Source organism: Oreochromis aureus, linkage group 7 (assembly GCF_013358895.1).
Source record: "Oreochromis aureus strain Israel breed Guangdong linkage group 7, ZZ_aureus, whole genome shotgun sequence".
Lineage (NCBI taxonomy): Eukaryota > Metazoa > Chordata > Actinopteri > Cichliformes > Cichlidae > Oreochromis > Oreochromis aureus.
Window position 1 is genome coordinate 43,497,829 of NC_052948.1, and position 25,082 is coordinate 43,522,910.

Consider the following 25,082-nt stretch of genomic DNA (forward strand, 5'->3'; position numbering starts at 1 on the left):
ATTCAATAGGAGACTGACAGCAAGTGACTGATATGGTTTTGTGACTATTACTGGATCTCAACCTTCAAAGCAAGCATTTAAAGATCGTGGCCATGGTCTCCAAATGCTATTTTCACCAGCATGACTTGCCTGATGGCTTTGGACTCAATAGCTACTTTCAGATCTTGTTGAATATTAATTATAAAAACCATTTTGTAAAAAGAAAGATCGATAAGTCTCAGCAGATCTGTTTTCAAAACACTAAGATGACGAACAGTGGATGACACCAAAGTGGCCATCTTTTATAATGTATGAGGTCATTCTTGAAAAACAAAACACCTTGACCCTTTGTTTACATTTGATTCGGCTCATAACGGTCTTCGTGTCTGAATAAATGTAACAATAAACAGTCAGGCATTTACAAAATGTCTTGTGCCACATTCATTCATTCACATGGCAACTTATTCTAAGTTTATCGATCAAACACAAACACCACTGGATGCATCTGGGCTCCAGTGTTGCCCAGGGACACTTCGACTTCTAGTCTGGATTGAACCACTGACAACATTTCACAGCATTTTAGGAGCCACGCTACTGTTGCTGCTTCGAGCAGTAACCTATTTCACACCAATATTAATAATTTGCTTGATAATATTGCTCTCAAATTGTTTTCCTCCACTCTCATATTGCAGAATTAACTAAAAATATTCTGTCATACAGACAGAATATAAATATATAAATAAAAATCAGCGATTCAAAGATTTTCACGACCTGGCTTCAGACAGCCGAGTGGGTGCACCCTCACAGCAGTGCAAGGTTACAGATTTTCTGATCAAGGACTCAAAGTAGACACCTGAGTCTGCTGAATGTTTTCCACACTTTGAATAAAACTTCAGTTCCATCACTTTGCTATTATTGTATTGTGTGTTTACCCTGTGCGTATTTGTTTATTTGCAAGTGAACATTTTTCCAGGGATGTGTAACATGCAATGTTAGTACGAACGTCTCACAATGGGGTGCTTAAAGTAGTTTATCATGCCCAGTGTGACACACAGGAGCTGGATACAGTGCTGTCAGTGATCATGTAACAGTGACTCTTGTTGAGACTTTGTCTTACCACATGAATAAGGTTGTAGTACTTCCTGCTGCAAAATGAGCTTGAACATGTGGGCCCACTGGGAGTTAAGATGTCAGTATTGATTGGATAAACGTCCAATCTCTGTTAACTTTAAAAAGGACAGCCTTTATCAGAAGTAAATCTACTTATTCAGCTACATAAATAAGCCAATCAATTATGTTGGCGATATCAATAGATGAGGGAGAAAAAAAATTAGTGAAGCGCTTTAGTCCGTGGAGGATCAAATCTTGACAAACAACATTTACATGTTAAAAAATGCAAATTATAATCAAATCTTTCAACAAAGTAAACACATACTGTCCCTTATGATTCCATCTGTGTATTTTTTTTTTCAGATAAATATTCACTCCTCAGTGTGTGAAACAATCTGTAGTCCAGCCACTGCTCAGCCTGCTAAGAGAATTCATTATTTGTCACTGGCATCAGAGGTCACAACACTGAATCTGGGATGGTGCTCAGGGAAGATAACAAAACTCAAGCAGAGCTGCTGGGTGTAATTTAGACAAATATGTTGTGTCTGATGTGTCAAGGTATGGCACAGACAGTGTCACTTGTCCAGAAGGACCTCAATTTACGTTCCAAAGACTTTGTCTTGTAGTGCTTTATTTTATTTTATTTTTTAAAGAGGATTATACACTGCCGCTATAGCCACAATTTGCAAGCTATCACTTAAAAACTGCACTCATTCATGTGCACAAGATGGATAGCTAGTGCTTGTCCTCGTGTGGGCTTGCATGCTAATTGTGGTTGCCAAGTCACATAAACGCATGCAAATTGGTTTTCTACATCATATAAGCACTCAGCGTAATCACATGCTTTACATATGAAAAGTTCATCCAAGCCCTTTGGTTTAGAAGCAATTTTCAAGATAAAAGAGTGTATGTTTAGCTTATGCTGGTGTTTGATGAACGTCTAAGTATTCCTAGGTTTCTTGTGGATTAGGTGGATGTCTACGTGTTTGTTCTGTTAATTCCACCTTTTTATTCTCTGCAGTGTCTCGGGCTAGCACTGCTCAGGTATCGGCTAATATTGTTGATATATTGATGTAAAAATTATACTTACAGTTCATTTTGTTTCTTGTTTCATCCAATCAAGCAACAAGCTGAGCTAGCATCCAATAGTCTTGTATATTTGAGGATCTACATCAAAGAACTACCGGCATTCGGCGCCTTTGAAGTCCAACTGCTCTTTTTCACCACTTCAAACAGAATACGGTGATGCCGAGTGAGGACAGGAGCCAAATGCCAATGTTTATGGATTATTTACCAAAAGTTGCAGTTTTAATTAGAAACACACGAACCTGCTTGCAGCCTTCAGTCAGAAGTGATTGTACTATGGCCAGAGTAGCAGGTACTGGCTCAGAAATCTTACTGTGAATGAAGAATAACACTGCATCACAGTGGGAAATCCTTTAAATATCTATCACAGGCATAAACTGCTCTGCTTTTATCCTCAACAAACCCCGAAACAAAGCAGATAACAGTTTAGCCAGGAAGCCTAGAACATTGCCTTTTTCATTATTTGCCATTCATTATTATTTGCCAGAGGATTTAACTTTATATTGTGCACTTAAATGTTCAAACACCTCTCTGTTAATGGTTGTGTAGTATCACAGTTTGTCTGAATGCTCAAGCATTAACGGTAGCTTTTGAAGCACTATCTACAAAACCATTAGCACTTGGAGCCAAAGCACTGGCTCGAACTAAATGCTTTACATTTATAGAATAATTTCTGCAAAGCTTCACTCAGATACCTCACTTCAGGCAACACTTTCAACACTACCTAGCTACAATATTGCAATATGATGTGGAGGATAAACAACTTTTCTCCTTATTTGTATTAATAGTGTGTTTTATTCAGATGGATTTTTCTGTGTACACAGTTGTTTACTCACTTTTTAAAAAAAAAATTGCTATGCCCTGCACACAGATGAGCCACAACCAGTTCTGTTTTGCATTTATACACACTAACTCATTGGGTGGTTAGTGCTTCATGCGCTTATTAAAATGATAGTTTGTAGGTAATTATGGAGGCAGTTATATTTTACAAGAGCTTAATGAGTTTTGCAGCAATTTTATGCTTTTGCAACATGTAAACTGTTTTGCAGGTTTGGAGAAGGGTTTTGTTGGTGGTTATTTTAAATTTAGGCATTTTAAATGAAGAAAGAAAGACTGCAATACGAGATGCTTAAACACTCAGCTCCTCTTTTTGTCTCTCACTGGGATGCTGAAACTTTCAATATTGCTCCCGTCATGCTCTGTGGGCTGAAATTTTAAAATGCAGCGTTTCTGTCTCAGTCTATTCTACTGAAACAATCAAACTACACTCTCATAAAAAGTGTACACTAAAGGTCTATTTCTGTCTCTGCAGTTACAATCTATGTGTACATCTTTAAGGGCAAAAGTTTGTATGCTTCAGTGCAATGTAAGGATCACACCTCTTCTTCTTTTTAAGGTGCAACATCAGGAGACAATTGGTCAAAAAGAAATTAGGAAATTTGCTCTTAGATTTAAAGTTTCTGCTGTGTGGTTTAAATCAGAAAAAAATAATTTGATGTATTCCGACTTGTTTAACTCGTGTATACCAGCAGCGTGGCGCAGTAGGGATCGCAGTAGGTGTCTTTTCCCTGTGCCTGGTAGTCAGAAGAACATTCACAAGCAACTCGTGTTTCCCTTTTTAGATAGCATGCTTAACGTTATCATTTCAAATCAATTTATAATTAGTTGTACTGTTTCAAAAGGTTGTAGCTTTCTGTTTTAGACATTTCCAAAACATTGAAGACCAATAGTTCTTACAGTAGTGTCTGCTTCCCACTCCTTGTTACACATTTTACCCAAACATTTACCGAACTGAGTTTATTTTGGAGTCAGTATTTGGAGGAGCAGCATAGTTTCTGTAGGATTTATTCAAAAAATAAATGAATATTTTTACTATTGTGAAATATTCAGGCTCATGGAATAAAGAAACTGGAAAAAAAAGTTGCTTTCACTCTTCAAACACTCAATATTCAGCTATGCCTCCTCTTTCTCAAAACACAAACATCTAAGACAGAGGGATTATAGCCTTTTGAGCTGTGACCCACAGCAGCTGTTTGAAGCTGCTTTCACTTTAAACTCTAAAAATAAACACCCTTTACTCGCCGACGCTGAAACCAACATGTTAAAAAACCGCCAGTTCAACGATAGGCCTCCAGTAACATGTTCATTCTGTGTGCCTTCTTCCTCTTCGCAGAGATCCGTGAGGCTTTCAAAGTATTTGACAGAGATGGGAATGGCTTTATCTCTAAGCAGGAGCTGGGGATGGCCATGCGCTCACTGGGCTACATGCCCAATGAGGTGGAGCTGGAGGTTATCATCCAAAGACTTGACATGGATGGTGCGTCTCTCTTGCTCTCTCTGCTGCAATTATTCCAACATGTGAGCTGCGTTAATGACTCGTCTGTTTCGCTTGTTTCATCAGGCGATGGCCAGGTTGGCTTTGAAGAGTTTGTCACATTACTTGGTCCTAAACTCTCTGCTGCTGGAATGCCTGATAAGTTCAACGGAGCAGACTTTGACTCAGTGTTTTGGAAGGTATGCACAGTCCCATAATCACCATCAATAAAGTTTAATCTAGTCATTTGAATATCAAGCCCTCACAAACTACACCCCAGTCAGATAACTGCATCACATATTGTGGTCACCGGTATCCTCATTCCTTACAATCAGGAGTATAATCAAATTAATTACTCTAATATCTGATTTCTATAAAATATTTATACACTGCTGTTTATTGCTGACCTGCAATTTATGTGCATCACTGAGAGGCATCGAGGCAGAAGTTCTTCCTCTGCTAATTAGACCTCTCCTGGTGTTTTCTGTTTTCCCAGTGCGACATGCAGAAACTGACTGTGGATGAGCTGAAGAGACTGCTTTATGATACTTTCCGTGACCACCTCACTATGAAAGACATTGAGAACATCATCATGACTGAGGAGAACCACCTGAACAGTCCAGAGTCCCATGTGGACATTGATAGTATGTCTTATAATATAATTTTTATAGTATTTCATACATTTCTAAAGCTCCACCGACGCAGTTTTGTTCTCTCTCTTCTTCCCTTTCTTTCCGCAGCAAGCCCAACACAACAGGAAAAACACACTTGCGTGCGTAAAAGCCTGATTTGTGCCTTCGCCATTGCATTTATCATCAGCGTCATGCTCATCGCAGCGAATCAAATGCTCCGCAGAGGGATGAAGTAAATACGAGATGCCTGCTGGTTACAAACGGATTTACAGACAGACAGGGAAAATGCAAATGTTAACCAAAATACTTTATCATTTTGGGTTTTATTCACAGCTGACACCCTCGATGATGCAATCATAGCGTCGCTCTGATATGGATAAAATGATGTCATGCAGTGGTTCTGTGTGACCACTAATCGTAGTACAGACAATAGAGAGAAAGGTATTTCAAGGGCTGATTGTTATCCAAAACAAGTCACATCTCATTCATTAAGATTGCTGATGTTTGCTGAGATTAGACAGAAAATCAGGCTCCAATACTCCAACATTTCAGAGTGCAGCAAGTGTTGTAACAATAGCTGTGCTTTGTCAGTGCATTTAATGTTGCTCTCAAGAACCCTGCCATTTGGAGTGCACCAAATAACGACAGCACCAATGATAGTAATAAAGCAATACAAAAGCGGGCCACATACTCCGTAATTTCAAATCGAGCTAAAAACATAAGGACAAATCACTGTGCGCTGCATGCTGTGTCTCTTATGTCTCTGTTTACTGTAGTGTGTCACGACTTTCAACTTGCATCAGGTCTAACAGACTTAACCAGCACCTTCTGCGATCTAAAAATACCAAAAAAAGAGCCCCTCAAATTCAAAACACAAAACTGGACTACTAATGGATGTAGCAGTCTGTCTGTCGGTCAGTTAGATTTGATTGGTTCACCCCTTTTATCCAGCTTGAAATATTTCCATGAGTGTTGCACATCATTCATGGCACCCATGAATGGCAGTGCCCTGTTTTGTTTTTTCTCTGCTATTTGGTTGATATTTCTGCTCAGTTTTTGTGACAGATAAACCATAAATGGGTGCGCTGCATTAGCATTAGCATGCTGTCACTCTCACTAAGATCATGCTGCTAAGCTAACGCTAGCATCGGAGTGCTGCTGTACAGTTTCAACAAACTGCTACAATGCCTGAGCTAAAATATTGTCATGTTACATTTATTTTAAGACCACCACAGAGAGTTTCATGAAATCATTCAAACTGTCAGGTTTGTTTCTTGTCCCACTTTGCCACAAACTTAAACCATGCATTCGCTAACTTGTAGCTTCAGCTTCTAACAAAGACCTCAATTTGAATCAAAATTAAGGCACATTATATTTAAACAAATGGACAAAAAGAAAATGTGAAAGCATCCAAATTTTTGCATTAAGAGGCAAAAACCGGTCAACAAGCACAGCAACTGGATTCACAGCTCAAAAGAGAGGTTGTGATCCACAACCGCATGTTATGTACGCTAGTCAAATTATCAGTGGAAGAAACTCTGACAGGCCTGTTTCAAAAGAAATGTCACACTTTTTTCACGGTTAATTATTTTTGCTTTAAAGCTCAGAAGAAGCTTTCTTGGCTGAGCAGACTGAGATTGCTTTCTAAAGCAAATTGATGTTTTGTTAGCTGTAATGTGAAACAACTGTAGCTGAAGAATTAAACTTAAGTAAACTCTGAATTAAAAGTGTGTCAGAAAAGGAGATCACAAAATTCCTCAAATACACCAGACAAGAGTGTGTGCGTGGGTTTTATGTAAAAGCTCCAGATACAAAGAGAAATACTGGTATCTTGATGTCCAACCAAACGAATAACATCTTTTATATCCATAGCCTGCCTGCAATACATGCACATGCTGCATGTTTCGAATGTGCGCATCTGTAAGACGCATCAAAATCATAACGAGGCACTAAAAGACATTTGAGTAGCTGTATGACACGAGCTACCAGCTATAAATAAATCAGAAGAAGTTTAGAATTTAGATAAAACTAAATAATAATTGTATTTATAGCAAATAAGTATGAAGTAATTCAAGCTGCAAACTTGCATGTACATTAGATTAGAAGTAAATGTGTGTTATATGTGTGTGAGATTATTGAAATCTGGTGTAAGTGTTCAAATAATTATGCAATTTGTAAAGTGATCATTGCAAAAAAAAAAATCTCAGTATTTGACATTTTTCTGTAAATGTCGACTTTTTTGTGGACGTGCACAGTATTACAGTTTTTCGCAATTGTTAAGACACGTTTCTTGGCAATTTCTGTCATCTAACAATACAAAACCCAGTTTATAAACTACAAAAACTGAAAGTTAGACAAGTCTCCTCTGGCAAAAGCTAGCTATATGACTATCATGACTCTGATGAATATGTCACACTAAGAAAAATCCAACTCAATGTTCAGAGCACATATCTTCAGAAAAAGGTCAATCTGTCTGTTCTACAAATTGTACAAATGTATACATTCACCGGCCACTTTATTATACACAACTGTTATACTGTTTCACACAGCTGTCTTATCAGCAAATCACATGGCAGCAGTTCAGTACATTTAGGCATGTAGATATGGACAAGACAATCTGCTGCACTGAGCAAGGAAATTTATTTAAATGACTTTAAACATGGCATTTTTGCTGGTGCCAGATGGGCTACTCAAATGGCCTCCAGAGTCACCAGATCTCAACCCAACCAATCATAGCTGTGTATCCAACAAACGTGCAGCAACTGTGAGATGCTTTCATGTTAATATGGACCAAAATCTCAGAGGAGCGTTTCCAGCACCTTGTTGAATCTGTGCCATGAAAAATTAAAGCAGTTCAGAATGCAAAAGAGGGTCAAACCCTTTACTTGCACCGTGTGACTAATAAAGTGACCATTTCCTGTAAATGCACTGACTATTCAGTAAACAATATTCAAGAATTTGGTGGCCACAGAGAACATGATGAGTGTGGTTTGAATTCTTTGTCCTGCTCCACTTTCTACTCATAATTACCGGCTGTGCAATCTGACACAGCTTAAACTGAGTAAATAACATAATTAACAGCAAGCCTGAACAATTTTGAGTTGTTTTTAGGAAATGTGCTTAACCTCTGTCTCCTGCGGTTCCCGTTAAGCATCACAAGTGTATCGGTGCGAAAATGTGAGTGAGAGTGTATTTAGGAGTAAACTAGAACTACAAATTGCATCTAACTTTGTAAAAGAAAACGTTTTGCCAGGAGAGCAATTCATTTAATACTAGATTTAGAAAACTGTGCATTTGACACAAAGAAACGAAGCGTGTGTTTTATCAATTCAGAAAAACTGTAGAATACTAAATACTTTGCAGTATGCTGTGAACAGTAATTTGACATATCATAAAAATGTTGTTTTCTGGCTTTTACATGGACCACCAAAACAACATATTGTTTAAAGTATAACATGGTTATATTTTCTTACTTGGAAAGTAATACATTAAATCTATGTGGATTTATTATGAATGTAAGCATAATGTTTTGTAAAAAAAAAAAAAAAAAAAGAAAAGAAAAAAAAAGAAAAAATAATTTTAAAAAGAGGGGAAAAAATTAGGTTTCAGATATAATTTTCCAGTTTGACTGGACATTCAGATAAAAGTTTTTGCATGTATTTACGCCATGCACACAACTTTTTTTGATTATTTGTCATTTTTCTGAATGTTTTCTTTAACAAAGTAACAAACAATATTCTATATATTTTTTTCTTCCTCTTTTTACCTTAAAGTTTTATGAAAGCTATATCAGAGTGAAAGTATATACTACTGAGAGTCATACTGGCAATAAAACTGATATTTTTTCCGTATATAGTAGCTGTTTATGTAAAAGAATTTAAAAAAACTATTTGTATGACATCACATTACCTCTCCATGAACATATCATGTAAAGTATGGGGTTTTATGTGAATGTAAAATATAGTTACTGTGCCAAATCTTAACACGTGTGACAAATATTGTGTCCTATTCTGTATGTTACTGTGTTTCGATTAACAGATTTGTGTAAATTTTGTCAACAGATTGTTAAAAATGTTCAATTTAAATGTAAATTTAATTTTGACTGTCAAGGTTTTCTGTTCTGTGCCTTTTGCAACTTGGAGTTTTAAAAGCTGCACTTTCATGAAACTGAAGTAAAGACGTAAAAAGATGGGAAATCAATCACATGAATACATGGCTTGAAGGAAAAAATGATACAAGATCTATTTTTAATAGGTGTCATAATAAAATATTAAGTATTTCTGTTTTATCTTTATCACTCCTCTGTTCTTAATACAATATCCTGCTGTTTTTATTTTGTTTTTTCTGTAACTGTTACTGCACATGTAGAGGTTACTGCATCAATTATACACTTATGTAAGTGATGTCTATAGATGCATGTAGTCCAATAAAAACAAGTGCATTTAAAATAAGAACACTGTTTTCCTCTTCTTTTTTTTTATTTCAATTTAAAAGATGTAAGACATCATAAAAGTAGAAAGAGTTATTGTGGAATTTATCCACACAGTAAACTTGTAACTTGGAGGTCAACAAGAAAATTAGGAGCAGATCTGGATGATCTGAAAACATCTAAAGATTCTGAATTTATCTTGTTTTTAGACACTTCACATTCGAGGAGAGAACAGCTGCCATGTTTCCTTGTAATCAGCCCCTTTTTCACTGCTTTTTTCTTGGTAAATTGTTTTGTAGCTTGGTCCCGCCAACAACTATCAATAATGTGATTTAGAACAACACAGGAGTGTCCACACTGGATAACACAAGCAGCAATGTAGCAAAAGGACTGGAATGTCAATGACATTCAGACATGGTAACCTTTACTGAGGTGAAGCTGTGGGACGAGAGTTAAACTCTTTTCCAAATCTGAGGTGAGACAAATAACCACCAGTGGGAGCAAAGGATACTTTGACTGACATACAGTTACAAGTCCTTAATTTATTGGACACGATTTTTGTAGTTTTGCCACAGAGGATGGTAAGCTAAGAATCAGGATGTGATCGAAGTGCAGAGTTTCCGCTTTAATTCAAGAGGTTTTTACAAAAATGTTGCATCAGTTAAAGAGTTACAGCCGTAATTATATGTAGTTCCTGATATTAAGATGCTTAAAAATAATTGGACAGTTGACTGACCAGGTGAAGCCTGTTCCCATGTTAATTCATAACAAATGAAATGGACATAATATCTGAAGTTTCTTCCAAGTGTTTATATATGTTTGATGCCTTTTCACTGTATTTTATTTTGCTCTAAGTTGATCAAAGAGATAGCAAAAACTACAAGTGTCCAAATCTACAATCTGATTCATTCTTCAATGGAAGAAATACACTGGTCAGCTCAGCAACACCAAAAGGCATAAAAAGATCACAAAAGACAACTAAAGTGCATGATGACAGAATTATTTCAATGGTTAAGAAAAACAACTTCACAGATGGCAATTTCCCAGGACTGTAAACTCTGTATATCCCAGTCTCCTACACTCTCCAACATTTGTTTTATCTGATGTCATTGAGAAAGTTAAGTCAAATGTTTCCACACAACTGTGTTAACTCCTAAGAAACAATTTAAGTTTACTTGAGTCATTTGTCCCATTGTAATGCAATACTCCGTTTTGTATTTCTTAAGAGTTTCTCACTTGGATGGAACCACTTTCCTTAAGTAAATCCAAAGAAAAAGTTTTTTGAGTTGACTGTATGTCATTGAAATAATACAAATGACACAAACCAAAGAGGATTCCTTAAAAACAACAATAGATAGAGGATCTTTAGGTTAAACAAGCCTGATCCACGGAATTCCCACCCAACACCTCAACAGAGTCAAAGGATTTGCAATATCCCTGTGCCAGACACCACAGCACACTGCACAGAGGACCTGTGCAAGGTTGGGGACCTGGACTCCTCTGAGTGCAGTCTGCCAACAACACATGTGCATGTTTAACATGCATACATGTGATGCATAGGGGATGGGGGTCTTTCCCTGACATGGTCAACTTGCATCAGCTAGGCAAAAGCAGGACGCCACATCCCTAACCTTGCCACCACCACCGTTTCCCTAATAGGATCCCGTGGTAGCCTCAAGCACAAGGGAGGCCTACACAATATTAGGCAGGTGTTGTTAATGATGAGTGACTAGTGTACATTTCAGCATAATCTGAGCAAAGAATATTAAATACTTGAGGGTTTTAAAACCCCCCAAAGACAATTAGAAAGATATTAGTCACAAATCCAAGGGATTTGCACGATGCTTACTAAGAAATAAATTAACAAAGTTTCTGACTATTAAAACTTTCATTATAAGATTCAATCCAGTTTTTCACTTCATCGTCCATATTGTTTTGAAAATTTAATTGTGTTTTCTAGTGGCTGGGTTAGTAATAAAAATGAAGCCATGAGATCAAGGAATCCCCCATGATGCAGTGCAGAATTAAAACCATGCAAAAAAAAAAAAAAAAGGTTTCCATCTGCTCAGCAATCATTCATTCCCTTTGGGCCCACGTGATATCAAATGTAACTCCTCAGAGGAGTCTCACTTTAAGGGCACTCTGTGACTTATCAGTGCAAAAACTGCATCAATTACCCTGATGTTGTACAGTTACTGTTCATCTCAGATTTTGTTTTGAAATATATGCAAATACTTTCCTCATCTAAAAAAATAAATTTATTATTCAAATGAAAAACAGCAACAAACAACAAGTGAAATCTTCCTTTCATGCTGAAAATCCTTAAAAAACTAAAATAATATTCGTATTCTGTACCAGTCCTCTTTTTATTAATGTTAGGTATTGGCTTAGCAGTCATCTGAAGCCTCAAAGTGAATGTCACTCAACCCCACTCAGTGTTCATGTTGACTTTCCACCCGCCTGGAGGAGGGGGTTGAAGCGAGGGCGGTAGGTCAGGAATGGAGAGGAGCTGCTGAAGTATGCCATTTTCTGCTTGACTTTCCTCACTGTCTTCCTCGTTTTTTAGATCTCTGCAGAAATAAATAATAGAATAGGTGAATTCATAATCAACAGGAGTAAAATTTGTCATGCGAGCCATGTAGGATAAATGTTAAAACACAAATGAAGGTACATACCCTTTACTACCGAGGGCAGCTCTCTTCTTTTCCCTTCTCGAGAGCCATTCTTCTATACTTCGTCCAGGCATAATTCTGTCCTCAGAGTCCTCTCTGTGTTGTCTTTCATCTGAGAAAAAGAAATAGCTCATTCACCTCAGCAGTTTACACACTCATCTGTAGGAAATGTGCTCAACAAGTAGTACTTGTCTTTCTTTACTAGCAGTTTCTTTGAACTATTTTTTTTCCAGAGAATATTTAACTGCTGGTCTTTGTGGTTTTAATTCAGTAACCCCGGTTCTCTGAAAACAGTGAGGCATCTCACAACGGTGAGTGCTTTCTGGCATGACCAATCACAGAAGCTCCTCCACCACCACATCCAACTAAGACAAACCAATCACTTCAAGGACATGGGCTCCCCAACGCCCTTTATGATAGCCCCACCAGACATTCTAAAGGTATTTCTTCCACGTGCCCTTGCAAATACGGCAGTGCAGTGAGATACCGCACTCAGCTTTCAGAGAACCAGGGTTACTCTGGTGAATGGACACTCTCTTTCGAACCTTACTCTGTATCTCATAATGGACGTTACAGATCATTCTCAGATTGCATACTCTAAAGTCTATAACAGCATACCCCAGGCAGGTGGATAACTCACACCCACCCCAAAGGTCAGTATGCAACTAAGAGCACACACTAAGCATCATTGCTCAACTAACAGCTGCACAGATGCCCCACACATAAATACCATTAAAATGAGATAGCCGATGAGATAGCCATTCCTCAGGTGAAATGAGCACACAAATACTCAGGAGGCTTCAGTATCTGGGACTCATGGGCCATCACAATAGAGAGCAAGCAATAGGACAGTATCTCAAATATACCAATTGTCATCATAAAGTGGAAAGAGTGTGGAATGCTTGTTTTGGTGGAGATGATACATGAATGACTGTGCCATCTACTTTCATCTACTTCATACATGCCAGGACAGCAGGCATGAGGTGCTGACAAGAAGCTCATGACAATATTTTTCCATCATAAAGATTCCTTTACTTTGTACTTCTTGCTGCAGGACATCTAATGCACTATCTGGCTGCCACAAGCGTTCACATTTTACGAAGATCAACCTAGGAGGGAGATGGAAAGAGCTGAGTTTCCCCGACATTGAAGCTCCAATTCCACCATGTCTGGGCGGGAGGGAGAAGAGCACCCTCCTCATCATCCTCATTATCATCTCTGTGGAGATCGATGTAACATCGTCCTTATCTTCTTCAAGTTCCTCTTCAGAATTGAGGAGCTGGTTGAAAAACGTAGGAAATTCAGCCTCTTGCTTCTTGAACATGCCTTCCAGCAAGTGCCAGCTAAGCTGGGTTTTCCACTGGACTTCACCACAGTGTCGGATAATTAGGGACTGGCATTTGAGGCCACTGACCCTCGCAAATGCCACTCCAGGATTCTGCCTAGCATTGCGCTGCAGTGCTCGGGAGAAGCATGTTTAACATGCATACATATGATGGGTCTTTCCCTGACATGGTGAAGCTACAAGCAGCTAGGCAAAACCAGGACGCCACATCCCAAACCTTGTCACCACCAGCATTTCACTAATGGGTTCAAGTCGTAGCCCTAACCACCAAAGCTCAGCTTTACAGCTAACAAATAGCTGCACAAACACAAGCTTTTATTTTTGTAATGAAAACATAATTGCAACAAAATGACAATTAATCCTGAAACTACAAAAACCCAAGTTTGGAGGCTACCCTGATGGCTGCATCTGTAAACAGTCAGGTGTTCGAGGACCGTTGAGGAGCTCTAATGATCTTCACGTGGAAGAAAACAAGGATGCTGTATGGAGCCAGGGGACGAACACCGTTTTCTTGAAGTGATTTATGTGTCTTAGACGGGGTATTAGTGGACACACAAGAAGATCCTTTCCACTGATATACAGAGTGAGGTTAAAAAGAGAACACAGCATTCTCCAGTATTATATATTTAACAATTGTAATACAAAGCTAAAAGTTCATGAAAAAATAAAAATGATTTTACTTTAATAAGAATAATATCTTTCCATTTGAAATGATCTGTGTATAATGCATCTTGCTTTGGGGTCCTGTAAAGCGTATCACAAGGTAAACAGCACCATCTCCTGTTCACAGCTTACCTTCCACCTGTCTTTTTAAGTTAAATAGCTCCTCTTCTGTCATATGAGAAAATCTGCAGTTGAAGCCAAAATCACAAATTCCTAAAAAACAGAGAGAAAGAAATTCCACATTTAAATGCATTTTTACTGATACTGAATCAATTATTATCAAAGTCCTTTACTTTGTAAGGTGGGGCGATCGTGGCTCAAGAGTTGGGAGTTCGCCTTGTAATTGGAAGGTTGCCGGTTTGAGCCCCAGCTTGGACAGTCTAGGTCGTTGTGTCCTTGGGCAAGACACTTCACCCATTGCCTACTGGTGGTGGTCAGAGGGCCCGGTGGCGCCAGTGTCCGGCAGCCTCGCCTCTGTCAGTGCGCCCCAGGGTGGCTGTGGCTACAATGTAGCTTGCCATCACCAGTGGGTGGATGACTGGATGTGTAAAGCGCTATACAAATACAGGCCATTTACCATTTATAAACCCAATAATAATTGGGAAAAAACCCCGACAGTCTAGTTATCAGGTTTAAACAAGATCTTGGCTTCCATTTTCTCACAGTCACGCCCAAGATATTGGAAGGGAAGCTATCTGTTGCAACAGGTTGAGGGTGAGGCGAAGATGACAGAAAGGAGAATCATAAGCGAGATAACAAAGATCAAGGTAATTTGGGAGAAACATGATCTCTCTTTGGTTCACTATTAGTACTCTCACTGAAACATTTTGGAAGACTTTTCAGGGATCCTTTAGAATAATAAGGAATTGAAATAGTCCTGCCTAGAAGTAACAATTTATTTCAGTATTTCAGAAGAAAGAAATACATCCTAGAATATTTCTTTAATATGCTAGAGAAAAGATAAATGTGGCTCCAACATTCCTCACACTGTTACTGCTGGCCATGGTGTTGCAATCTAGAATTAGTGTAAGTAGCACTAAATAAAGCAACTTTTCTATTGCTTGTATTTGTCAGTAAAGGATTACAGTTCATTCTGATACCTTTTTGGAGAAACTTCCTGCAGGGCTTCTTTTCTTGCTCATCATTCAGGATAGCTGCAGAGTCTGTGAAGAGAAAATGGTGGTCATACACAATTAATCACATATCATGAAAAAGCAATGCATAATTCTTCAACCACAGATTTTCATGGATATAAAAACCCTGGTCTCAGAAATAACTGCTACTCTCACCTCTAAAATTGTCAAACCAAGCTTTTTTTGCTCTGTGATGCTGAACACCATTCAGATGTTTTTTTCTGTTATGCATGTTGTCCTGAAAGGACCGGTCGCAGTAGTCACAGTAGTACCTCTTCCCCATGGTCAAAGTTGTGTTCAGACTATTGGAATATCACCTTTTAAACACCTGAAAGACAGTACATAGTAAACAAAATCAAAACTGTTCTGAAAATATAGAGTAAAAGAATATGTGGGCTAAGTGAATAGTTTCTTTTGTACCACAGACTCTGAAAAGCTTGACTGGGAGTGACCAGAATAGACAGGATTAGAAATGAATACATCAGAGGGACAGCTCAGTTTGGAGAAAAAAGTTAGAGAGGCAACGCTGAGATGTTTTGGATAATTGCAAATGGGGGATAGTGGATATTATGGACAAAAGATGTTGAATATGTAGCTCGTAGGCATAAGGAAAAGAGGAATCCCAAGAAAAGATTCATGGGTGTCGTGAAGGAGGACATGCAGAGGGTTGGGGGGGAAATAATCCGCGTTGACCCACCACTAAAGAGAGCAGCAGGAAGAATAAGAAGACGTATACAGCAAAATGTTCATATAAATTCACGTGTGTTAAAAATGCTTAGGGATAAAACTCCTTACACGACAAACTGGGACCAGCAGCACATCTACTGACACAAACGCCCGCGACCATTTATTTAGTTGCTATCTGTTTTGTTTTTGTTTGTCTGAATCTACGAAGCATATTAGAAGAAGCACTGAGACGAAACACTAATCACACTCTCAAGCCCAAAACCGCACAGCAAACCATACCTCAAATACTTATCCCTGATGAGATTATAACATGCTGATTACAGTCTCGGTGGCGAAGGCGTTGTCCTAACAAAAGGTACCGGGTATCTGTTTATTAGCATCCGGCTACCGAGCTAAAGCGGAAATTTCGTGCTAGCGCATCCGTTCCTGCGCAGTGAGTACTGAACCGTCGACATGGCGTTGGCTAAGTCTGTCTACAATCTTCTCTTCAGGAGGACATCCACGTTCGCTGTAACCATCATGGTTGGAGCTGTCCTCTTTGAACGAGTATTTGACCAAGGTGGAGATGCGATCTTTGAGCAACTGAATCGCGGGGTGAGTGCGTGTTTTGGGCTTTTAAAGTACCTGACCTTGTACGCAGAGGGCGAAGCGGCGCTAGCGTTAGCCTAGCTAACTTGCCCGCTAAGTCGAGCGTTCTGGTCTTCTGACAACTTCTTCGTTTAGAAATGCCCATCAGTTGTCTGAAAACTCTAACGTTACATTGCATGTGTTTTATTGCAGAAACTGTGGAAACATATTAAGCACAACTATGAAAACAAAGAAGAAGAATAGGACACTGGCTGGGGTTCTATAAGGCTCGATGGCATATGTTGTCACATTTCCATTATCCATTCTTCATGGGCTCCACACCTGAGTCAATTCAACATGGACAATGTGCTCAAAGTCATGCCCAGGCTATCGGCGGCTGCCAAAGGACCTACGAGAGCCGACAGACGGTCCAGACCCCGTGAAGATGGAGCAGTGGTTCCTGTCGCTTCGTCTCCTTCCTTGATGTTAATTGTAACGCCTTCGTTTTCCTCACTGATTGTAAATTGTTAAATTAAACATGTATTTGTCTGACATACTTACGCGTCTTGGTTTATCACAGAAATTTTGCAAAGATATTCAATGTCCTTTCACCATGTAGTTATTTCTAGTATCTAGGAGAGAACTCATGTCAACTGCATGTTTGCAAACTTTTATTAAGCAAGTGATTTCTACTTTTTTTTTTTTTGGCATCAGTTCTTGAAGCAAACAATTTTTTTTTTTTTTTTTCTCAACCTGTATTTAACAAGGACAGTGTATTGTTGAGGCAGTCTCTCTTTTGTGGGGTTACAAAGACAGCACTAATCTCACATTATTTGATGACAAGAAAAACTGAAGGTCTGGAAGAAAATCCACACAGAAGCACACACAAGGTGTCTGTTTAACGGGAAAAAGACAGTTGTCTAGTATTTGCAGAAGTTGAGTTACTGTGGGGTTTTCAGCTATGAGCTCTGAAGTCATTTGTCAATGCTTAACAATTTTGTAATATCCCCTCCAATGAATGTACAAGTCTTAATATCTTGATGGAGGATGGCATAGATTTTATACTGGAAACCGTTCCTGTTCCAACCCTCCCACTGTTCCAGGCTTAGAACCAGCACTAGGCCCCTCCAAAGGTCAATGTGTGTGTCTTCCTGGACTTCCTTGGATCTTGTGCCTTTATGGGTGACTATTCATGCACACTGTTAAACCTGCATTAAAAGACTGATCACCAAAAGGAAAAACTATTAATTCCATAATTTTCTTGTGGAAGTTATACAAGAGCAGGAAATTTGGGGATTTTGTCTTTCAGCAATTTGAAGCACTTGTACTTTATTATACTGTTAAGCAGGGAAGGAAATTGTGCAGAGGGAAACACATACACAAGCAGAAAAGGCACCCAGTTAAATGAGGCAAACTGCCACATAACCACAAAAATGGTTGGACCAATTGACCACTGTCGCCACACTCATTGCAATACAATAAAAATGGGTCGAGTTCATATAACAAAAATAACAGTCACATCACCAAAAGGTAAATGATTTTCAGGCTGCTAGATTTTATAAGTTACATTTATACACAGCTATACAGTAGATGTATAGCTGATACTGATACTCAAACACACCTGTCACAAGCTTTCTGCTGTTGCTTATTACATTTTGCCTAACTACAAACTAAAAGTAGGTGTAAAAAATATTTTAGTAACGGAAAATTTATACTTCAGAAAAAACTTGAATACAGACTCACACAAGATTTTGCGCTAACTAAATAGCATAACATAAACATGTATTTTGTTTCAGACCTTAGCAGTTCAAACAACCTTGCCAAGTCAAGTGACAATAAGTGATGGGATGTCAGTGTTATTTATACTGTACAACTTATCAGTTGTAATAATTACAAGTAACACTTAATCTTATCAAACTCAATAACTAAACAAGCACCCACTATCACAACAAATGGAAACTAAACTGAAACGAAACACAAAAACAGTTGCAAAAACACTATCTTAGCTTTGCTGCAAGCACATGTATAAGAAATCATCCTTAAGCAAAAAAGTGATTCATATTTTCACAATGCAGGGAAGGTGCATCTAACAGCATGATTCTGACAGCATGCTCTGCATAGTACTATCATTCTCAGGGAAACAAACCTGTGCAGAATTTCTCCATGGACATGAAAAGTGATTACGCTCTTAAATTTATCCAGTGCAAGGAGGTCCATGTATCACTGAAGCTTGTGTACTCTCAAAGTGTCAGTGCATCTGCCAGCAGCTACCAAGTGAAGAAATTAAAAGTCACTAATTAAAACCTTTTCAGTCTTGAAATGCCAAAGAGGCAAATTTTGGCAAAATACAACAGCTTTTTATTTAAACACATTAATCAGCTGAGTCACTGCATGTGCCTGAACTGAAGATTAATAGATAGGTGCGTGCGTCCAACCATGTTATTGATGAAGACATCTGGTGTAAACTATTGAGAGGGTTGGAGAAAGGCCTCAGCCATTCAAATTCATTCCACACAGCTGCATTTGAGTCCCAGGCCAGTGGAGGGCACACTATCGCTGCCTCATACTTCCACCTGCAAGAATCCAGGTATCGCTCATGACTCACTAATGGCTCGATTACCATGTGCTTAACAAAACACCGATACCAGGGTTAGGTGAGCTGTTACATACCCTGAAACAAGTGTATTAGAAAACAAACATAAACACAATATAACAGGAATGCTCGCTTTGTAAGCAGCCAGTCTATTTATGCCTAAACCTAATGTTAAAAAGAAAACGTAAACACATTGCCACTAACACACTAGCACAGTATTTGTTGAGTATTATTTGAGATACACACAACCAATGTTTTGGTCTTTCTCTTCCATAACACGTGCACAAAATGTGACATTACTGTGTTTACAGTTCAAATAGGCATATTTTCATGTGACAATGAACTGCCAGTAAGAATTTATTATTAAAACCTGAAAATGTTTAAAAATAAATAAGATGAAAACATTTGTTAGGAGATCACACACAAACATTCACTACATTAGTATTTTTACTCAGTTCGCTTGTTAAAACCAGTAGGCTATGGCTCAGCGGTCAGTAGATAGTATCTTTTAACCAGCCCCACAGTCTTGTGAGCCACAAGTTTACACCCAGCTCAGATAAGTATTGTATTTCAGGTGTGAGCATTTTTTCACAGAGTGTCTTGAATCTTGGATCAATATCTTTCTTAATGTTGTAACCCAGGATGGAACTCTCTCCAACCGGCTGCCAGGGCAGGAAACGTCTGTTCTGAATCTTCTGCGCTTCAACCGCACCTCCGCCTTCAATACAGATGTCCTTCATCTCAGCATTTCTTCTCCTCAGCTCCTCTACCTCCTGCTTCATTCTTTCTCTCCCATAAGCCTCGACTCTGGCCCAGAAGGTACCATTAAAATGCTGATAGAGTTTCCAGTCTGCCCCATTCCACTGTAGAGCTTTGGCTCTCATCTCAGCATCCAAGTGAGACACGGATGAGCTCTTGCGAGCGTTAAGCTTAAAGTACAGGATGTCCTCCATTGTCCAACAGAGCAAATCCTTCAGCAGAATAAGAGACTCCTCGAAATATTCTGCTATGAGGACCAGATGAAAGCGTCTTGATAAGTTCTTAATTTCTGTCATGACGCGAGGATCATCAGCCTCGAGGTTGTTATCCAAACCAAAGTCGAAAAAGAGCAGATTTTTTAGGTAGAATGAGTTGAAAGCCTCTGGACTGTAGAAGGCCCAAGGGTTGTTCAGAAACTCTACCAGCTTGTTTTCACCTCTGATCCTCCACGTAAGGGGAACTGCTTTGTGGTAGTAATGGAAGGAAGATTCAAAAAGATCCACCGGGTCACGCAAGATGGTGGCGTACACACTGTCTGGAGGCAGGAGCTTGGACACTTCTTGATGATCAAAGCGCATGTGGTTGCAAACAATGTTGAAACATTCTCCAGGTTTGTAGTCCTTCACCTGGGAGCACAGGAACGGCGACGGGTAGAAGAAGTCATTGCGCCCATCAGGAAATGCAAACCTGAGCTTGTGCTTTTCTCCAAACCTGAAGAGGATATTGAGGATGGTGCTGCTAGCTGTTTTATGCGTCTTCATAAACATGATGTTCTCTTTGGGTGAGCACTCTTCTGAGTGAGACTGCTTGATCAAACTTTTCTTTTGTAGTTTTGCCACGCCGAGAGGGCACGTGTCTTCTTGGGAGCCCCTGTAAATATATCCAATAAGTCACGTTTACCAAGTTTTATGAACAAAATAATGCTTCCCTTTGAAATATTTACCTGAGTTTCACTTGGTTTGGGTTTCTTAAGCAGTACAGCACCACCATGATGTTGGTCAATAAAACCCATGGAATCAGAACTCGTAACAGAGCCTTGCATTTAGTTGCTTTGACGCCTGACATTATGAGAAACGAGAAGGAAGCCTGAAAATGAAATCAGAGGTCACATGAGTATAGAGGCGAGTATAGAGGCGAAAGGCAAACACAGCTCTGAATTTACATACTTCATTTGATTTTACTGTTTAACTGCTGCTCTCACAAGCGCCACAGTACGCATTTGTGGCAGGAGCATCTTGCACAAAACCCGAGTAATTACCTTCATTTTCATCTTTTATGGCGCAGAAATGAATAATGACTTATCACGATATAATTAATATTTTTTAATCTTTCAAGAGGAAAAGGTTAAAACAATGTCCATATGATAAACAAGGAGGGAGGTCCAGACTAAGCAGATAAGAGAGAAAATTGCTGCATCATTCAAATAAAACATACACAGCCCCTATGTTGACACTATACACATGTTTATGGTTTTACAGTTTTCTCTTCAACAAACAGCAGAGAATGGAAAAACAGTACACTCTTTATTGTAACAGCATCGTGTTCACTTAAAGAAAGCATTGCATTTGAAGTGAAAAATGACTGAACATCATGTTTCTACTGCGTTTCTGTTATCGACACGGGAAAGATGCTCCTGATTAGCCAGATAAACATTCCAGATAAAGGGAGTCAAGTGGTGTCATGTGACTTTGGCTCATTTGTACTGACTAAATATTGCTACTGATAGCAACCCAGGTATGAGAGTATTTGCTGAGTGTGTGTCACCAAGTAACGAATAAGTAAGTCGAGTAAAGATTTTCAGCCTGCGTATTAATGAGACGGTGTTGGAGTTTTACTAGTAAAACGGAGAGTGAGAGTCTGACTTACCTGAAGATGACCGCATTAGAGGTGTTAGGCTGAGGTTAGCTCCCTTCTAGACGTTGAAATCGCATTTGTCCATCCTAGAAGTGGTCTCTTATTGGCCGCTGGATAAAGAGGAAGAGAAATTCTCCTCCCACAGGGGCAGGTATGCAAAGTAGCCTGGACCTGACACACCTCTGTATAACTGTTGTAATAGGCCATAAATAATCTATCAAGCTAAAAAGACATATTCATGTGTATATGTACAAGTATATGTTATGGTAAATATGTTATGGCTTTGATGATAGTGCATTGATGAAACTTCCAAATATAAGAGGAGGTGCATAACTCATAGTATATATTTTTACTGTATTATAGAAGTGTACTAAACTCTGTGCTAGCTCCAGTCACGTTATTACCTCTTTGCCAGATTTTCTCAAATTATTTTTTTTAGTCTCAAACAGTCTGTATTAGCCAAATATTATTTAGCAATTTATAATAAGTAATTGTAGTAATTAGTACTAACTAGTTTAAGTAAATTTCAAGCATTTAACCATCGTATCAAACCAAAGGGAGTAGCTGGTAAAGTCAAAAGTAAACACCTTAAGGCTGTTTAAGAGAACTTGTTGGTCCAGTTACACGAGCACTGATTAAGTCACAAAGCATTTTCTTTTTATATTAAGCTATATATTAAGATTTTTATGTCAAGTCAGTTCTCTGTGACCACATACACACTTTATTAGTACACATGTTATTTATTATCCACAGTTTAGAATATATGTAGCTAGGATATACTGTTTCAAAGCTTGTACAAATGTTCATGGATGCAATTTGAACTCCTGAGAACACAAATCTTACTGGTCAGACATTATGTTTACAGTCACAATATAGAATGTTGGTGCTCAGGTTAGACATGGTACGGTTTGGATATAGCCGTGTGTGCTGGGCTTACTGACTGTTTTTCTTCTGTCCCTAGATACTTGGGCGCAGGTGTTGGCTCAGCTGCTGTTGCAGTTTACTGAATTATCTGTTCCAGTAGGTCACATCAACTTGGCAGAGGGAGCCCACTCCTATGTGGCAACAGCTACGGCTGATGTCACTGACATCAGAATACGTCAGAGGGTGATCCAGAGTATTTCACTAAAAGATAAGAGCAGGGTTGAACCTAGACCAGCTTGGACTGGATAAACGTAGGAATGCCTGAGGCAGGAGCTGGATATTAAATAACTTTTAGGGAGCAAAAGACGGTCTTAAAATAGTCATTTGTCTTTTATTTCCACAGATTTTTAAGTTGACAGATTTTAAAACATTACTTAGTAAAAAGCCCTTATTTGATCCAGCTGTCTTAGCTAATTATAGACTGATTTCTAACCTTCCTGTCATTTCAAAAATGTTTGAAAAGAGTAATTATCAAACAGTTAACTGATCATTTGCATAGCAGTGGTTTATTTGAACAGTTTCAGCCAGGATTTAGACTACATCGCAGTGCAGAAGGTGAAGGTGTGAATGTTACAAATAGTTTTCTTATAGTCTCTGACTGTAGACTCATCCCCGTGTTTGTCCTGTTAGACCTTAGTGCAGCTACTGTTGTCCACGGTATTTAACTACAGAGATTAGAATACACCATTGATATTCAAAGAATTCCCATGCAGTGATTTGAATCACATGTCTGACAGATTCAAATTTGTTCATGTAAATGGAGAAACTTGCTCCCACACAAAATTTAGCTCTGAGTTCTGTGCTGGGACCAATACTTTCTTCGGTCTTCACATTATACATGTTTCCCTTAGGAAGTATTTTTAGAAGACATTTCATTGCTATGCAGATGACACACAGCTTTATCTGCCCATGAACCCAGATGAACTAGTTAAAACCACAGGTATATCTTTAAGACATAAAGGCTGGGATGACCTGTAATGACCCGTAATACAGAAAAAAAAATGAGGTTATTGCTCATGGTTCTAAAAAAGATCTTTATGTAAAATCTGAAATATCTAATAAATATGTTGTGTAACCCACTCAGAATGGCATTACCTTGGCCTCCAGTAACTGGGATCTTGTAAGAAATCTCAGTCGATTTCTCTCTGTGATCTCAGAGTGCTGGCTTATTTGTGGTTCATAGAGTCTTGAAAAGTAGAATAGAAGGCAAAGGCAACAACTATCCACAACTTCTACTATGGTACCAGCTCCCAGTTTGGATTCGATAGGCAGACCTTCTCTCTTCTTTTAAAATTAGGCTTTAAGCTTTCCTTTTTGATAAAGGTTATAGTTAGGACTGGATCAGGTGACCATAAACCCTTCCCTAATTACACTGCAATAGGCCTAGGCTGCTGAGGAGCTTACCATGATGCACCAAGCATTTTTTTCTTCACCCATCTCTTTCCACTCTCCGTTTACACACCACTGTTGTATTTAATCAGCAGTATTTATTAAAAGCTCTGTCTCCCATAGTAGTGTCTTTTGTCCTGCCCCTCTCTCTCTGCTCTCTTCTCTTTCTCCTCAATCCCAACGATCACGGCACATGGCTGCCCCTCCTTAAGCATGGTTCTCCCAGAGGTTTGTTCCTGTTAAAAATGAGGTTTTCCCTCCCAGTGTCACAAAGTGCTGGTTCATAGGGGGTGATCTGAATGTTGGGGTTTCTTTCTAAATTTGTAGGGTCTTCACCTTACAGTATAAAGCACCTTAAGCAAACTGCTGTGAATTGGTGCTATAGAAAAAAAAGTGATTTGAGAATTGAACTGAATTATGTCAGTCTTTAGGACCACCATAAACATTTGCAGTGTGAATAAGAAAAAACAAACAAACATTTCTTGTTCTTTTTTTTTTCTTTTTTGTACATTAACTATTTTATTTATTTACATATATTTACATAAGTACATAATATCTCGATACAGCAGTGATGAGGAAATAAAACAAGAAAATAAAAGAGAAGACACAAGTCAACATCTCTCATCAGAACTTGACATCTACATATACAATAAACTGTATGGGTGACAAATTAAAGGCAACACAAATCATTCAAAGATGCTCACAACAACACCTCTTTGTAAAATTCTTCCCCATGATCACAAAAGCCACATGCCATTTCACCTCGCCCACAGCTTATATTATAGTGCAAGTGTTCTTGTAGTACTTGAATGAAAGCTGCTTAAAAACTGCTAAATTATCTACGGCATGACTTTGTAACATTTTGAAACATAGGTCACAACAGTCCCCGTGTTTCTGCTTTGAACATTGTCACCGTTCATGGATCAGAACGTGTCGTCGTCGATTT

At 38.7% G+C, this 25,082-nt stretch overlaps 4 protein-coding genes across 5 annotated transcripts in view; 2 read left to right on the top strand and 2 right to left on the bottom strand.

The window, feature by feature from the left end:
- Positions 1-11,602, top strand: part of cabp7b (calcium binding protein 7b) — a 27,871-nt gene extending 16,269 nt beyond the window's left edge. Inside the window, exons 2-5 of the mRNA XM_031742600.2 lie at positions 4,349-4,492; positions 4,577-4,689; positions 4,986-5,133; positions 5,230-11,602. Of these exons, the coding sequence (XP_031598460.1) occupies positions 4,349-4,492; positions 4,577-4,689; positions 4,986-5,133; positions 5,230-5,357 (533 nt within the window). The 3' untranslated portion in view covers positions 5,358-11,602. The remainder of the gene's footprint in view (positions 1-4,348; positions 4,493-4,576; positions 4,690-4,985; positions 5,134-5,229) is intronic.
- zmat5 (zinc finger, matrin-type 5) lies at positions 9,601-16,474 on the bottom strand. 2 transcript variants are annotated; one of them, XM_031742519.2, is made up of 6 exons: positions 16,330-16,474; positions 15,520-15,691; positions 15,331-15,393; positions 14,363-14,443; positions 12,226-12,334; positions 9,601-12,120 (listed from the first exon to the last, which is right to left on the bottom strand). In XM_031742519.2, the coding sequence occupies exons 2-6, from the start codon at positions 15,644-15,646 to the stop codon at positions 11,973-11,975; spliced, it is 528 nt and encodes a 175-aa protein (XP_031598379.1). In that variant the 5' UTR covers positions 15,647-15,691; positions 16,330-16,474; the 3' UTR covers positions 9,601-11,972. The 2 variants fall into 2 exon arrangements, with proteins under 2 accessions (XP_031598379.1, XP_039471885.1); XM_039615951.1 differs by lacking the exon at positions 16,330-16,474 and adding an exon at positions 16,159-16,284.
- Positions 16,472-17,173, top strand: LOC116322452 (cytochrome b-c1 complex subunit 9). The gene is made up of 2 exons (XM_031742520.2): positions 16,472-16,644; positions 16,831-17,173. Exons 1-2 carry the CDS (start codon positions 16,504-16,506, stop codon positions 16,879-16,881), a joined length of 192 nt encoding a protein of 63 aa, XP_031598380.1. The 5' UTR covers positions 16,472-16,503; the 3' UTR covers positions 16,882-17,173.
- A 738-nt stretch (positions 17,174-17,911) lies between these two features.
- Positions 17,912-21,910, bottom strand: gal3st1b (galactose-3-O-sulfotransferase 1b). The gene is made up of 3 exons (XM_031742647.2): positions 21,836-21,910; positions 20,913-21,055; positions 17,912-20,839 (listed from the first exon to the last, which is right to left on the bottom strand). The coding sequence occupies exons 2-3, from the start codon at positions 21,032-21,034 to the stop codon at positions 19,702-19,704; spliced, it is 1,260 nt and encodes a 419-aa protein (XP_031598507.1). The 5' UTR covers positions 21,035-21,055; positions 21,836-21,910; the 3' UTR covers positions 17,912-19,701.
- Positions 21,911-25,082: the final 3,172 nt, after the last annotated feature.

What these genes read in the sequence shown, in the direction of transcription:
- zmat5 (XM_031742519.2), bottom strand. Translation starts at nt 15,646, where the DNA reads ATGGGGAAGAGGTACTACTGTGACTACTGCGACCGGTCCTTTCAGGAC. An exon ending in TTGGTTTGACAATTTTAGAG is followed by an intron (nt 15,394 to 15,519) that starts GTGAGAGTAGCA and finishes TTCTCTTCACAG; the next exon opens with ACTCTGCAGCTATCCTGAAT. An exon ending in GCTGCCCTCGGTAGTAAAGG is followed by an intron (nt 12,121 to 12,225) that starts GTATGTACCTTC and finishes TTATTTCTGCAG; the next exon opens with AGATCTAAAAAACGAGGAAG.
- gal3st1b (XM_031742647.2), bottom strand. Translation starts at nt 21,034, where the DNA reads ATGTCAGGCGTCAAAGCAACTAAATGCAAGGCTCTGTTACGAGTTCTG. An exon ending in CCAAACCAAGTGAAACTCAG is followed by an intron (nt 20,840 to 20,912) that starts GTAAATATTTCA and finishes ATATATTTACAG; the next exon opens with GGGCTCCCAAGAAGACACGT.
- LOC116322452 (XM_031742520.2), top strand. Translation starts at nt 16,504, where the DNA reads ATGGCGTTGGCTAAGTCTGTCTACAATCTTCTCTTCAGGAGGACATCC. An exon ending in TTGAGCAACTGAATCGCGGG is followed by an intron (nt 16,645 to 16,830) that starts GTGAGTGCGTGT and finishes GTTTTATTGCAG; the next exon opens with AAACTGTGGAAACATATTAA.